This window comes from Lycium barbarum, chromosome 10 (genome assembly GCF_019175385.1).
Source record: "Lycium barbarum isolate Lr01 chromosome 10, ASM1917538v2, whole genome shotgun sequence".
NCBI classification, from domain to species: Eukaryota; Viridiplantae; Streptophyta; class Magnoliopsida; order Solanales; family Solanaceae; genus Lycium; species Lycium barbarum.
Window position 1 is genome coordinate 95,868,268 of NC_083346.1, and position 13,842 is coordinate 95,882,109.

The 13,842-nt window shown below is 36.4% G+C and overlaps 1 protein-coding gene across 1 annotated transcript; it reads right to left on the reverse strand.

The window, feature by feature from the left end:
- Positions 1-524: 524 nt before the first annotated feature.
- Positions 525-7,281, reverse strand: LOC132614516 (protein SHORT HYPOCOTYL IN WHITE LIGHT 1). Its single transcript, XM_060328983.1, has 4 exons — positions 7,037-7,281; positions 6,266-6,490; positions 2,533-2,598; positions 525-1,001 (listed from the first exon to the last, which is right to left on the reverse strand). The coding sequence occupies exons 1-4, from the start codon at positions 7,178-7,180 to the stop codon at positions 858-860; spliced, it is 579 nt and encodes a 192-aa protein (XP_060184966.1). The 5' UTR covers positions 7,181-7,281; the 3' UTR covers positions 525-857.
- Positions 7,282-13,842: the final 6,561 nt, after the last annotated feature.

Sequence of the window (13,842 nt, forward strand, 5' to 3'; positions counted from 1 at the left end):
CCAACTGAGCCACCCTTGCGGATTAGGGAGTTCCAAGTTTAAACCATATTCAAGTGAAATCATTTTTTGTGGTTCAAAGTCAATTTGTGTGCACTTCAATTAACATACTAGATAATTGTTATTTTCAACCAACATAAGTACCGGATAACTTTGTCCATCAAGACTTAGATCAAAAGAAATCACCAAACATTGTTTTTAGCTCTAGGGGGTTCTGAATCCTGATTTCCCGTGTTGACGTTTCTCTTGACAAGGTTTTTAACTCAAGTTGCTAAAGCAGTGTTAAATCTGCTGCTGCTATTTCCTTCTTGAAGAGAAAGATTGACATAACCGGTAAATAGATATGCTGCTTGACCATTTTAGCTAAGCATGTAATTCGCATATCAAAGTAAACTAAATCGCCTCATTTCTAGATCATGATATACACACAGGCGGATGTAGAGTACATCTTATGGGTTCAGGGGAACCAGTAGCTTTTGTCCATACCTTGTGTATATAATAAAAGATTCACTAAATATCTATAAATATTTGACCGTAAACCCATTTATCATTGTATATTAATTTGAGGTTGCCATAGTAACCCATACATTTCAAATCCTAAATCCGACTCTAGATATACAACTCAATAGGAAGCAAAACTACAGCTTCATCAGTCATTTCAAAAGATGTGCCAAACCCAAATTGAAGCTACTCCCTATAAAATCTGCCAAAATCTTCAAACATGTAAAATTTACATAGCCAAATTAAGTCACTATTACTTACAGAACATTTTTAATGCTAATAACAACTTTTGTTGTTTTTAAGGAATTAATGATATACCGTTAAAGATTAACCAGATGAAAGATATTGACTAGGCTTAATCATGCAACGGGTTGTGTTCTGCCATAGGAACTTCCACCGCTGTTAAAATCTGAACCAGTAGACTGAAAGTAGGAAACAGCCGACCAGAGCACACGTAATAACAGAATTGCTACAAAGACAGCACCACCAAGTGTGCAGACCACCTAGAAGGACAAAACCATAATCAACAGGCAGTAGTAGGGTTCACTTAAAGATCAATATTTCATCCACACAAGAGCCTAAGTTGATCTTTTTAACCGCTAATCACGCTCTAAATTAGAATAGAAGACATAAAAGTGCAAACCTTCAGAACTTGTGATGTGTAATCTTCTAAAGTGGCTGAAGATTTGGGCCATTAGTTAATGTGCATATGTTGGGTCAGAACCAATGAAACAAGTGCTTTTTCAGAAACCGTCGACATCAAATAGAACTACAACATGGTTGCATCCAGAGATAACCTTGATTAATCTACAAGTAACTATCTAGTGGAAGAGTAAATTACTTATCGCCTAATGCTTGGGGACAAGATATTAACTTTTTTTTTTTTTTTCATCTTCCCATCTACTTCTTTCTCCCTGTTAGTACACAAAGCAGCACCAAGAATGCTTTTTCATGTTTAAAGATAGAATATAACAAAGTGCAAAGTAGTGGCAGAATTTACATGTGCACACACACCCGAAACAACAGACTAGTTATCACAGTAGATCACAAATACTCTCTGTCCAAAATATTAGTCCAACTTAGTTATCTTGCACTGACATTTTCTTTATTCTATTTCTCGCTGATTGGAGATGAGAACTTTTTAATTTATACTCCCTCGATTCTATTTTTTATATGAGGGTACTTGACCGGAATGGCGTTTAAGAAGTTAAATTTTATTTCTTCCGTTTGCCAAATCCTTGGTGGGCAGAGTTACTCGTACCTATGCTGGTGGGAGGTGATAGGTACTCGGTGGAACCCGAACGCCACCGTTACAGAAATAGAAGACGTTAAGTTTGACTTAGATGTTGTATAAGTGGTGGAGCAGAAAATAATAATGCAGAGGTTGAAAGTTTGATAAAGAAAATATCAAAGTAAAAAAGTCGGAATAGCTTAACAAATTTGAATTCTTGAAAAGTCTCAAGATTGTATATAAATGGGATGGCATCAAATATTTGGGAAGTCCCAGATTGGAAATAGTATCATACAAATCGTGATGGAAGAGCAGTACTCTTCGCACAATTTTTGAACATGTATATTAAATTTACAAAATAAATCCAATCTAGTTGTGAAGTTGGTCCAATTGACCATCGACAAATGAAAAATGACAAACAAATAGGGCAGCAAAGAGTATCATAGCTTGTATATACATTAATTATATTTAGTACACATTCTAGATGCAAAGGACTTTCCATGACTCTGGAAATTGGAAAACACAAAACAAAAGACCTAGATTTACACTTTTAATTTATAAGGTTTATGTTTGACAAATTATAATGACCTCTTCTATATCCCATTCTTAGAATTGCATATCTGTTTCCTTTAATTAGTGGATTAAAGGCAGCTTGCATCCACAAAAGAAGCTTTAAAACAGATTTGGTTAACCGGGCAAACCCATAAAACAAGCAACAAGCCATTACAGAGAGGGAGAGTGTGTGTGTGTCTAAGGTCCATTCAGGTAAAACATTTAGAAAATGACACGGCGGAGGATTATACCTCAAGAAATGCCTTCAAGATGGAGAGTGAAGCCAAAATTAGAACGCCATCAACTGCAAAAGAGACCTGCATTCCTCCAACAATGAGAAGAGATGGAAGAGAGGATTCTGAACATAACTTATGTAAATAATCAACTAGAAGTTCCTTTATCAAAAAAAAAAAAAAAATCCACTAGAAGTTCGAAACTAAGCAAAACACTGCTAATCCAAAGATGGTTTTAAAAGAAAAGAAACATGGTATTATAGCTGGTGTGAACTGATTTGAAGTTTATGAAGGTGGATGGACTTATGTTGACATGAAAACAAAAATAAACTTAACTCAGAAAAGTAAGAAGAAGCATCATGCCAGCACATCAGGAGATGTGAGAACTACTACAGTGCAACTGGACAAGTAATTGAATTTGGTTAAACAATATTTTCCCTTTTAAGCAGGTGGTTAAAGAATGCATCTTAGTTGGGAAACCAAATAATATTCACGTGAGATTGTTGTTCATGCAAAGCTTCAAGTGAGAAAACATAAAAAGTGAGTTGCTGCGCCCAAAACCCTTTAACTAATTCACAGATGATGCAATACCCTGAGTACTAGTCTTAAAAGAATTTGCTACACGCATCTTTAATATAACAAACAGAAGCCCATTCCTTTTGGATAAAGGGTGTGTTCGGTATGACAGAAGTCATTCAGGAAAATGTTTTCAAAAAAATGACTTATTTTCTAGAAAATACTTTTCTACAAAATGTTTCTAGATGTTTGGTTGAAGGGTGAAAAAAAAGGAAATTTATTTTATGAAAGATATATAATAATATTAGCAAAGTGGATAGTGTTTTGGAGAAAATTTTGAGTAATGAAGAATGATAGTAATGTCTAATGTTGTTTAAAGTTGTGATATGGAGTTAAGAGTTATGATACTTGTCAATGAAATCGACTACCACCCATAAGTGAGGGAAGTCATTTTTTCTCTTTTGGTGAAATTTTTTTCTGGAGAATATTTCTGGAAACCAAACACCAGGAATGACTTATACTTTGAACAAATTTTTAGAATTTCTATCATACCAAACACACCAAAATCCACAAAGAGCATGTTGAGTTATGATTTTTCTCAAGTCCTCATTCAAGAGCTGCTAGTGAATGCCTCAAGATATGCTGCTTTTCACCAAAGGAAGAAGACCACAGTAGTGCCCCAGAATACCTAATAAACAGTTATCTCTCAACCGTCCATAATGTCAGAGAAGGCCTTACTACCTATTATACCAAGGGTGATCCCGACGGGGGTTAATTTCATGAATGATCACTCAACTTTCACTTCTAATTGCACCAAATTCCCTAAACTATTTTTTGCAATAAAAAAGGTCACTCAATTTTACCTAAGTATCATGAAAGCCACTAAATTATTTTTAGTAACAAAAAAGTCAATCAACCTTACCTAAATATTACGGAAAGTCACCAGGAGGAAACATTTTCTACGATATTTAAGCAAAGTTGAGTGACTTTTCGGTTAAAAGAGATAGATTAGTAACTTCTGTGATACTTACATGGAGTGTAGCAAGAGTACCAGTCACCGCGTTGAATTCAAGGGGAATGAAATCTAGAGATGAAGCTTGAAAGATGTTAAGGTGCAAGACTGCACACACTTAATTGGCATTGTTTCCAATTTAGTTAATACAAGTTTGACTTGCCATAAGTCTCGTCGCTGTTGTAATCATACGTAACTTTTGAAGGGCAATGACACTGTCCACAAGTATGAAAATGAATTGAAACTTGACAGGGGAAAGGGGATGTTGAAATGAGTCCATAGGAACTGAGCTGTCTGATTTGAAGTCTGTAGGGAGATAGGGTCCAATATGACATAGTGGCAAAAGCATGTCAACTCAATCATGTTAGGTTATTTATTCTATGACATATAAGAGGAGACATAATTATGACCGCCTACTAATCTTCTCTGTGAATGCCACCAGCAAGCTGCACAAAGTGAGCAATCTCGAGTGGCTTCCTCAAAACTTTGTCTAGCCTACTTGAAGGAGTGGTTAAGGTCACTAATGAGCTAGGTTGTACTTTTCTTGTACCTTTTTGGTACTGACTTATAATGAATTTTATCATTACCTTTCAAAATAAAAGGGTCACTACCAAGCTAGGAAAATCTATGGGCGATGCACAATATTGGTACTAAAATTGGGCGTTAGTATGTGTTTTGCAGGCTAAATTTTGTGAGTAAAAAGCTCTTCCATGTTTTAAACACTTGAGGCAACACTCTTATGATTCTCATGTGTTAATTTGTGAGCTTGGCCAGGGTTCAATCTTGAGAGAAGGATCAACTGGCTTAGAACTGTAGTTGAGGAGCACCATTATATTGTGTGAAAATGTTTTGTAATGCTACATGCTAAGTGCGGACAGTATATGACATGTGCACCAGAAGCAAGTCAAGGACTTAAAAATGACCTGCTATGGTGATGCATAAGTTGGTTCTGTTGACACAAGCACAAGGCCCAAGGCAATTGCACAAATTCAAGAATTGGAATACCCCTACTCGAGCAATGTTCAGTATCAAGAGGTGACCAGTGGCCTTACAGATGCACATACACAACTTATGAGTTGCTAGCCAAGAGTATTCTAAATAGTCACGGTCAAAGCCTCAAGCACAAAATGAGCGCAAACCCCCCACTGAAGACGAGCTCTACCATGAGGTTGTCATTTCCATAGTCCAAGATGGATGCAATTGTTTTTTAGTACAAGACTAAGATGATGACTTTGTAGAGACTATGCTTAAGGCGCTTGGAAGCATGAGAGTATGCAGCTAATTTACTTTGAGCACACGACAGAGCACCAGGTTCTGCTAAGAAGGCTTGAGATGAGGATAGACTGGCTACTGGCTAGTTGTTTATGTGGCCACAACCGCAGATGGCCAATTTGTGTAAAAGGTGAAGAAAGCCATGTGAAGGGGATCGGGTGGTCTGTGGAACTGAAACAGAGATGCACCTACAGTTGAGAAACAGAAGTCAAAAGAACGAGCTACTTGAGAATTGACACCATTGCCTGTTACATCCCTCCACACACAAAGAAAAGAAAGTTTCTCATTCAATCGGAACTAATGGCCGCCATACATATACCAATAAATAAACAAAAAATGATGCCAAGTTTTTTAGCATCCTAACACAGTCAATTACTTAGTCACCTCCCAATCCAAGAAATATAGTTCTAAGTCCAGTAGAATAAGCAGCACTATAGCATATAGCATTATACTCGTGCTTTAGAAAGGACACCGATTCCGCAACAAAGTCATTTAGAATGCAATTCTCATATGAAATATCCTACTCCCTCCGTCCCAATTTATGTGACACTCTTTTCTTTTTAGTCAGTTCGAAAAAATGACATCTTTCTATATTCAGTAACAATTTAACTTTAAACTTCCCATTTTACCCTTAGTAAGATAATTTCTAGCCAGAAAAGTTTCTATAGTTTGTTTTAGACCACAACTTTCAAAAGTCTTTCTTTTCTCTTAAATTCTGTGCCCATGCAAATACAACTCACATCAACCGGGACAAAGGGAGTATATGTTAGGGGCATAAACTCGAACTCTAATCTATATAGTTGAAATGCAGAATCGTTGTCACAAAAGATTATGTAGGACTCAACACCCTCTAACATAAAATCGTGGATCCACCAGTGCTATTTATATGCTCAATTATTCAGAACTATGAGTATACTACAAATAGATAAAGAAGAGACTTTGAAGATTTACAAGTTGTGGAGAAATGACGTCTGGCAGTATAGAACGAGTAGCTTTCCTAGCACGCTTGGAAACCTTCTTGAACATATTTTGCACAAACCTAATTAGCAAATCAATACTGCTCTCAGACTCCTCTTCCTCATCACTCTCTTCTTCATCATCTTCCTCCACCAACTCATCATCTTCAAAATTCATTCTGTACATCCTTTCTGCTGCTTCTCCAATCGACCCATCAAACTAAACACCAAGAAAAACAGAAACCATAAAAGGGTTAGAACAAGAAGTTAAAAATAAAAAGATTTAATGGTCAAAAACACATTTGAACTATTGCTTTTTCCCGAGTTTCATACCGCAACTATCAATTTCCTACCTGAACTATCACATTTTCGCGAGTTTCACACTCTAACTATCAGTTGTCCCTTTTTCCTATCTAAACTACGCGAGTTTCATACTCCAACTATCAATAGTTTCTTTTTCCTACTTGAACTATCATCATCTATGTATTAAAATATAGCTCGAGTTTAGGTATCTATTAAAACACACCTCGATATTTCCTACCTAAACTATCACCATGTGCATTTTGATACATAGATGGGGATAGTTCGGGTAGGACAAGGGTACGACCGATAGTTGGGGGTGAAAATCGCGAAAAAGTATCTCTAACATTGAACGAACTCTAACAAAATTAAAGGCACCCAAATAAAGCAAATGAGTAGAGAGTCCATCCACAACCCCAAGACACAGTTAATTAATTGGAAAAGAAAAGGAAAAAAGAAATGCTACCTTGGCATAGCAAATGGTGAGTATGGGGTTTCTTTGGTGAAGCAAAGAGAGAGATAATGAGTGAAATCTTGGAGAAAGAGAACATGCAATTGAGGATAATTTGAAGGGAGATGGCGATATTGGCAGTAAGGCAGCTCCCGCCATTCAATATCTGATGAGATTGGTCGTTGGTTATGATTCTTGAAAATTTGATAAAGAGTGAAAATTCCTAACAAAAAGAAAAAAGAAAAAAATGCTGGCCACAGGCAAGAAGTGCTGCCTTTAGAACAAACACTCAAAACTTGGAAAATGGAAAAACAGATTGGCTTTTTTTTTTTTTTTTTTCAGAAATTGCTGATTTTTTTTTTTTGTTGGGAAATTATCATTTTTTTTATAACAGAAATTTTCATTATTAATACTCCATCCATCTCAAATTATCTCTTGTGTTTCTCTAATTCGCTTGTTCGGACCAAATTTTGATATGCGGAAAATAAACTGCAACCGCAACAAAATATGAAGAAACAAGAATTATTTTTTTTCGATAGAAACATTGGGGTACAATTCTGTTTATTCCTTGATTCTTCTCTCCTAGTTATATCTGTGATTCGAGGGCTGTTAGTAGTACATTTCTTGAACATAGGATGATTTGACCCTCCTTGTGATGTATTTGATGGCCAAGAACGTTGAACAACGGTTTTAGGAAGGCATGATTAGCCTTGATCGCTTCGTGAATATCCCAGGAATTCATGGGATTTTCGAGATGTCTTCCCAAGAGAATATGTGTCCCTTTATATAGACATGAGCTAAGGTTTAGGGTAGATAAGCTTCCAAAAACCCTAACGGACCTTAGAGTTTGAAGATGTATTGAGCTCTTCTTATAGAATCCTATTTTAAATCCGATAAAATTTTCATGTCTACAAATGCCCCTACTTGAAGTTTTGTCAGGATGTAGTCTTGCTATAACTCAAAGACGAGACTTGAAGTATCCATAAAAATGAGGCTTCCATCTTTCACCGCGAATTTGATTTGTCGGAGAGGAGATGAAAAGACAGATTTGGTCCCACTGGGCGTGCCAATTTGTTTGCAACAAGTTTGGATATGCGGAAAATAAACTGCAACCACAAACAAAATATGAAGAAACGATACAAACAATACGGCAATTATATTCATTCCCTTGATTCTTCACTCCCGAATTATCTCCATAATTGGACGGTCATTAGTAGAATATTTCTCGAATGTAGGATGACCTTCTTGTGGTGTATTTGTTCTCCAAGAATGTCAGACATTATGATAAAAGCAGTATTTGATGTCTTGATCTCTTGTGAATACCGATGAGTTTATCGGATATTCCAGATTTTTTTAAAGGAAATATGTGTACCTTTATATAGATGTGAGCTAAGGTTTAGGGTAGAGTACCCTCCAAGAAACCCGAAAGGACCTTAGAGTTTGAAGATGAATTGGACTCTTCTTTTAGAGTTCTATTTTAAATCCGATAAAATTTTCATGTCTACGACGCCCTTAAGAAAATATTAATTAGGATAGAAGTGTTTGTAATCTTCAAGACAATTACTATTAAGGATAAAATGGGAAAAAATTTGATTTTATGTTGAACTTTAAAATGACAGGTATTATAAGACAAATATTTTTTGCAAGCACGACAAAGTTAACATGTATGTAATACACAACATCATGAATTAATAAAAGACGAGATTTTGTAAATATAGTCAACACAATTTGGATAAATTTTTCCATACATGTATACAATTAACAACAATAAGAACAACATACCAAGTGAAATTTTACAGGTGGGGTCTGGGGAGAGTAGAATGTATGCAGACCTTATCTCTACCTTGGGAGGGAGAAAGGTTGTTTCCGATAGACCCTCGGCTCAAAATAAAACAGTTCAAATAGGAAAAAGAAGCAGTAGCTACAACAAAACAGTATGCTAAGCGAAAAACAAGAACAGTAAATAATAACAAAAAATGAATGACAAGAAACTACAAGAGAAATACTACGACTACTAGTAAGAAATGATAAGGAAGATAACGCTCTACTACCTACTAACTTTCTTCCCTAATCGTGTCTCCACAACCTTTTATCTAAGGTCATGTCCTCGGTGAGCTGCAACTGCCATGTCCTATCTTATCATCTCTCCCCAATACTTCTTCGGCCTACCTCTACTTCTCCTAAAGCCATCCATAACTAACCTCTCACACATCCGCACTGGAGCATCCCTGCATCTCCTCTTCATATGCCCCAACCATCTCAACCTCGCTTTTCACATCTTGTCCTCTATCGAGGTCACTCTCACCTTGTCCCCGATAACTTTATTTCTAATCTTATCTCACTAATTGGAAGGAATTGAGGGCTCCTTATTTCCGTAACTTTCATCTTTTGAACGTAAGAGTTCTTGACTAGCCAACACTTCACCCCATACAACATAGTTGGTCTAACCACCAATCTATAGAACTTGCCTTTGAGTTTCCTTGGCACCTTCGTATCATACAAGACTCTGGATACGAGTATTCATTTCCTTCACCCCGCACCAATACGATATGTTACATCATCATCAATCTCTCCATTACCTTGGATAATGGACTCAAGATACTAAAATATTTCTTTCTTTTGGATGACATGAGTATCAAGTCTTACTTCCACGTCAGCCTCACACGTCATGCCACAGAACTTATACTCTAAGTATTCGGTCTTGGTCCTACTCAACCTGAACCATTTAGACTTTAGAGTATGTCTCTAGACCTCCAACTTAGCATTAACTCCCCTACTGGTCTCCTCAATCAGCACTATGTTATCCGAAAATAACATACACCAAGGTACCTCTCCTTGGATAGGCCGCGTCAAAATATTCGTTACAAAGGCAAATAAAAATGGGCTAATAGGTGATTGTTGGTGCAATTCCATCATGATTGGGAAGTGCTCCGAATCTCTTCCCACTGTCCTTACTTGGATCTTGAATCCCTCTTACATGTCCTTAATTGCCCTAGTGTATGCCACAGGGACACTTTTAACCTCCAAGAACCTCCATAGAACCTCTTTAGGGACTTTGTCGCAAGCCTTATCCAGGTCGATGAACACCATGTGAAGGTCATTATTCCTATCCCTATACTACTCTATTCCACCAACCCCCTCACAAGTTGAATGAATTCTGTTATTAAGCGCCCCGACATGAATCCAAATTGGTTCTCTGAAATAGTCACGCCCCTTCTCACCCTCATCTCCACCACTCTCTCCTAGACTTTCATAGTGTGTCTTAACAGCTTGATACCCCTATAGTTGCAAATCTGGATGTCCCCCTTGTTCTTGTACTATGGAACCATCGTACTCCACCTTTATTCTTCTGGCATTTTTGTCATCTTAAAGATGATATTAATCAAACATTCCAGACCTGGCATGCCTGCACTCTTCCAAAATTTCACCGGGATCTCGTCAGGCCCGATCGCTCTTCCCCTGTGCATCCTATGAATAGTACCTTAACCTCATCAAACTTAATACACCTACAATACTCTCTGAGTGCTCAAAATCTTTCAGTATAATGTCCATGCCCCCTTTTTCATTAAAGAGTTATGGAAGTAAGACTTTCATCTCCGTCTAATTAGTGTCTCCTCCACCAGTACTTTTCCATCCTCGTCCTTGATGCATTTCACTTTATCCAGGTCATGCCCTCCTCTCTCTCGCCTCAACAAGCTTGTACAACTTCTTAGCCCCACCTTTTCTTTATAAGTCTACATACATGCATTCAAAAGATGATGTTTTAGCCGCAATAACAGCTAACTTCGGCTCCTTCTTCGCCATCTTATATGTACCCTTCCCTATTGGTCCATTTTTCCTCCTCGTCCTTACTTTCCACCCACTTTGAATATGCCATCTTTTTCACCTCCACCTTTCCCTGGATTTCTCCATTCCACCGCCAGTCCCCAAGATGACCCCCAAATCTAACTCTCGAGACCCCTAGCACCTCTCTATAAAAGAAAAGAATAAACCAAAAAAGGTAGCATGATTGTTTTTTCTAGACCCTTTAGCGCCCACATTTATATTGGTATATACGTTTCACTTCCCTAATTAAGGATAAATTAGGTCAACATTTTTGAACTATTATTTCTTAAACTTTATTTAAAAGCCATCAAAAAAGGATCAGAATTTTTTTTTTCCTTTCAAATAAGGATGAAGCTAAAAATCCAAATTCTAGGATTTCTATCACGCAATTCACTATTAATATAAGAAGTTTAGAGTTTTCAGTGAATTTCACAAGCACTCGAAAGCATTATCTATCCATCTCTCGTCTTTAGGAATTTATATTTTCCACTTCGAAACTCATTTTCAGGTCCCTGAAAGTAATAAATACATGGAGAAAATAAGATTAGCGTTTGCAAGAAAAAAATAAAATTGCAACACAATTTCAACTGTTACTTTGACTTGCAGAGGTGGTAGAAAATATCCAGAGACTAGTATAATATTGTGTTCAACTTACTTCCCCTTTTTACCTTTTCTATATATATATATATATATATATAACAGTTGCAAGCTCTCTTTATGAAAATGATTAATTATAATGTTTCAAAGGATTAATATATATATATAACAGTTGCAAGCTCTCTTTATGAAAGTGATTAATTATAATGTTTCAAAGGATTAACAGAAATAAAGTTTAGTAAGATAAAGAGAAAGATTTTAACATGTGTTCTTCTTTTTATTTATTTCTTTCTCTTTCGACGCGACCTTCTTCAATTGGTGTAACAATAGAAAAACTGTATACTTAACACAAAACACATCTCCCAATTTACCATCCAAATGCAAAAAGATTTTAGAAAATTCAAACATTGCAAGTAAGAAAGATTGTATATAACAATACAAACTTGCCTAGAAAAAAATGTGTCCTTGTTTCTTATGTCGCTATTAAATTTTCTGCAATTAACAAAAGGCTAGAAAGATTAAAATCCGCATTCAGTTGGTAGAAAAAGAATACAGTCACCTCTTTGATAAATAATTCAATCAAATAGACTGTGATGTATATTGCACACAAATTAAAACAAATTTATTAATTTTATTTCCTCACTAATTAAAGATAAGGATTAGCATCTATAGTTTTTGTAATGACTTATCCACTCGTTTTGAGTATTACAACCCTTTTCTCTTAATGAGATTTTCTGTAGGTTCATTATGTGTTTTATGACTTGCGGGGATAGGTGACATGCTGGGTCCCGAGGGACTAGGATGCCTTTTGGAGAACATAATCAAAAAATAATTCTGATTATTTATGGCATCATTGTAAATGGTATTGGAGGGTTGTTAAGGATCTCAAATATGGAAGCATTAATGGAGATGAAATCTTAGAGAGGAAGAAAGGAGAGAAAATATCTCATTCTGTGTATTGATAAAATGAAACTGTACTGCTGTGTATCCTATCTGCCTTGTATATATATACACGCTTAACCGACTTATTCACTAAAATATCTATCCAACTAATCAAGTGTAACTAACTCAACTAACTCTGATTAATTACACTTAAGTTACATCACTGGTCCCACATTCTTCTTTACTCCCCCTCAAGCTAATGGATGAAAACAAGTTCTTCATCCCTAGCTTGCCAATCAAATAGTCATGTTGAGGCTTGCACAAACTCTTGGTTAGTACATCTTCCATCTGCTCTCTTGTGCCAATATGATGTGTTTGAATCAACTTCTCTTGTATCTTTTCTCTCACAAAATGACAATCAATGTTAATTTGTTTGGTTCTTTCATGGAAAATTGGATGATCAGCAATTTGAATTGCAGCTTTACTATCACAAAAAAAAAAAAAAAAACTGGTTTTTCAATGTCAACTCCCAGTTTTTTGAACATACCGGTCAACCATGTGATCTCAGCAATAGTTGTTGCCATACTCCTGAACTCAGCTTTAGCAGAACTCTTGGATATAGTCTGTTGTTTCTTAGACTTCTAAGATACTAATGTTTCACCAAAGTTCACTACATATCCTGTTACTGATTTTCTAGTTTGAACACAGGAACCCCAGTTTGAGTCACAATAAGCTATAAGCTTCTTGTTTCCATTTTTTGACATTAGAAAACATAATCCTGGAGTGCCTTTTATGTACTTAACCACCCTTAATGCTGCTTCCATATGAGATTTCTTGGGAGCATGCATATGCTAGCTTAATACTTGTACCACAAAGGCAAGATCAAGCCTTGTCATGGTCAAGTATAATAGCCTCCCAACAGTTCTCTGGTAAATTCCCTTATCTTCTAGCAAAGCATCTTTTGCAACTTGACCTGCAACACCTTCTTCCTTTATAATTCTATCAAATTCGACTGATATAAGCTTGTGATTGAATCCAAGAGGTGTCCCAACTGGTTTGGTGCCAGCAAGACCCATTTCTGCAACTAATTCTACAACATATTTTCTCTGACACATGTGAATTCCTTTGTCACTCCTGGAGAATTCTGTACCAAAGAAATATTTAAGCTCACCTAAGTCTTTCATCTTAAATCTGGACTGTAAATATTTTATTATTTTTTCAATGTGATACAAACTGCTTCCAGTCACCAGTAGGTCATCAACATATACTAGAATTATGATTAAGGCCCCATCCATCATCTGTGTGAATAAAGAGTAATCATAGCGTGATTGACTGAACCCCATATCTATCAGTGCTTCTGTAAGTTTCAGATTCTATTGCCTAGGGGCTTGTTTCAAGCCATACAGAGATTTATGCAGCTTGCAAACTCTTTGACACTCCCCCGGGACTGCAAAGCCCTCAGGCACAAGCATATAAACATCCTCAAGAAGATCACCTTGCAAAAAAGCATTGTGAAC

Bases quoted from the DNA above. Each gene is read 5' to 3' on its own strand.
- LOC132614516 (XM_060328983.1), bottom strand. From the start codon at position 7,180: ATGGCGGGAGCTGCCTTACTGCCAATATCGCCATCTCCCTTCAAATTA. The intron at 6,491-7,036 runs GTAGCATTTCTT...CTTGGTGTTTAG, and splicing joins TCACCATTTGCTATGCCAAG to TTTGATGGGTCGATTGGAGA. The intron at 2,599-6,265 runs GTAAATCTTCAA...GGAGGAATGCAG, and splicing joins ACGTCATTTCTCCACAACTT to GTCTCTTTTGCAGTTGATGG.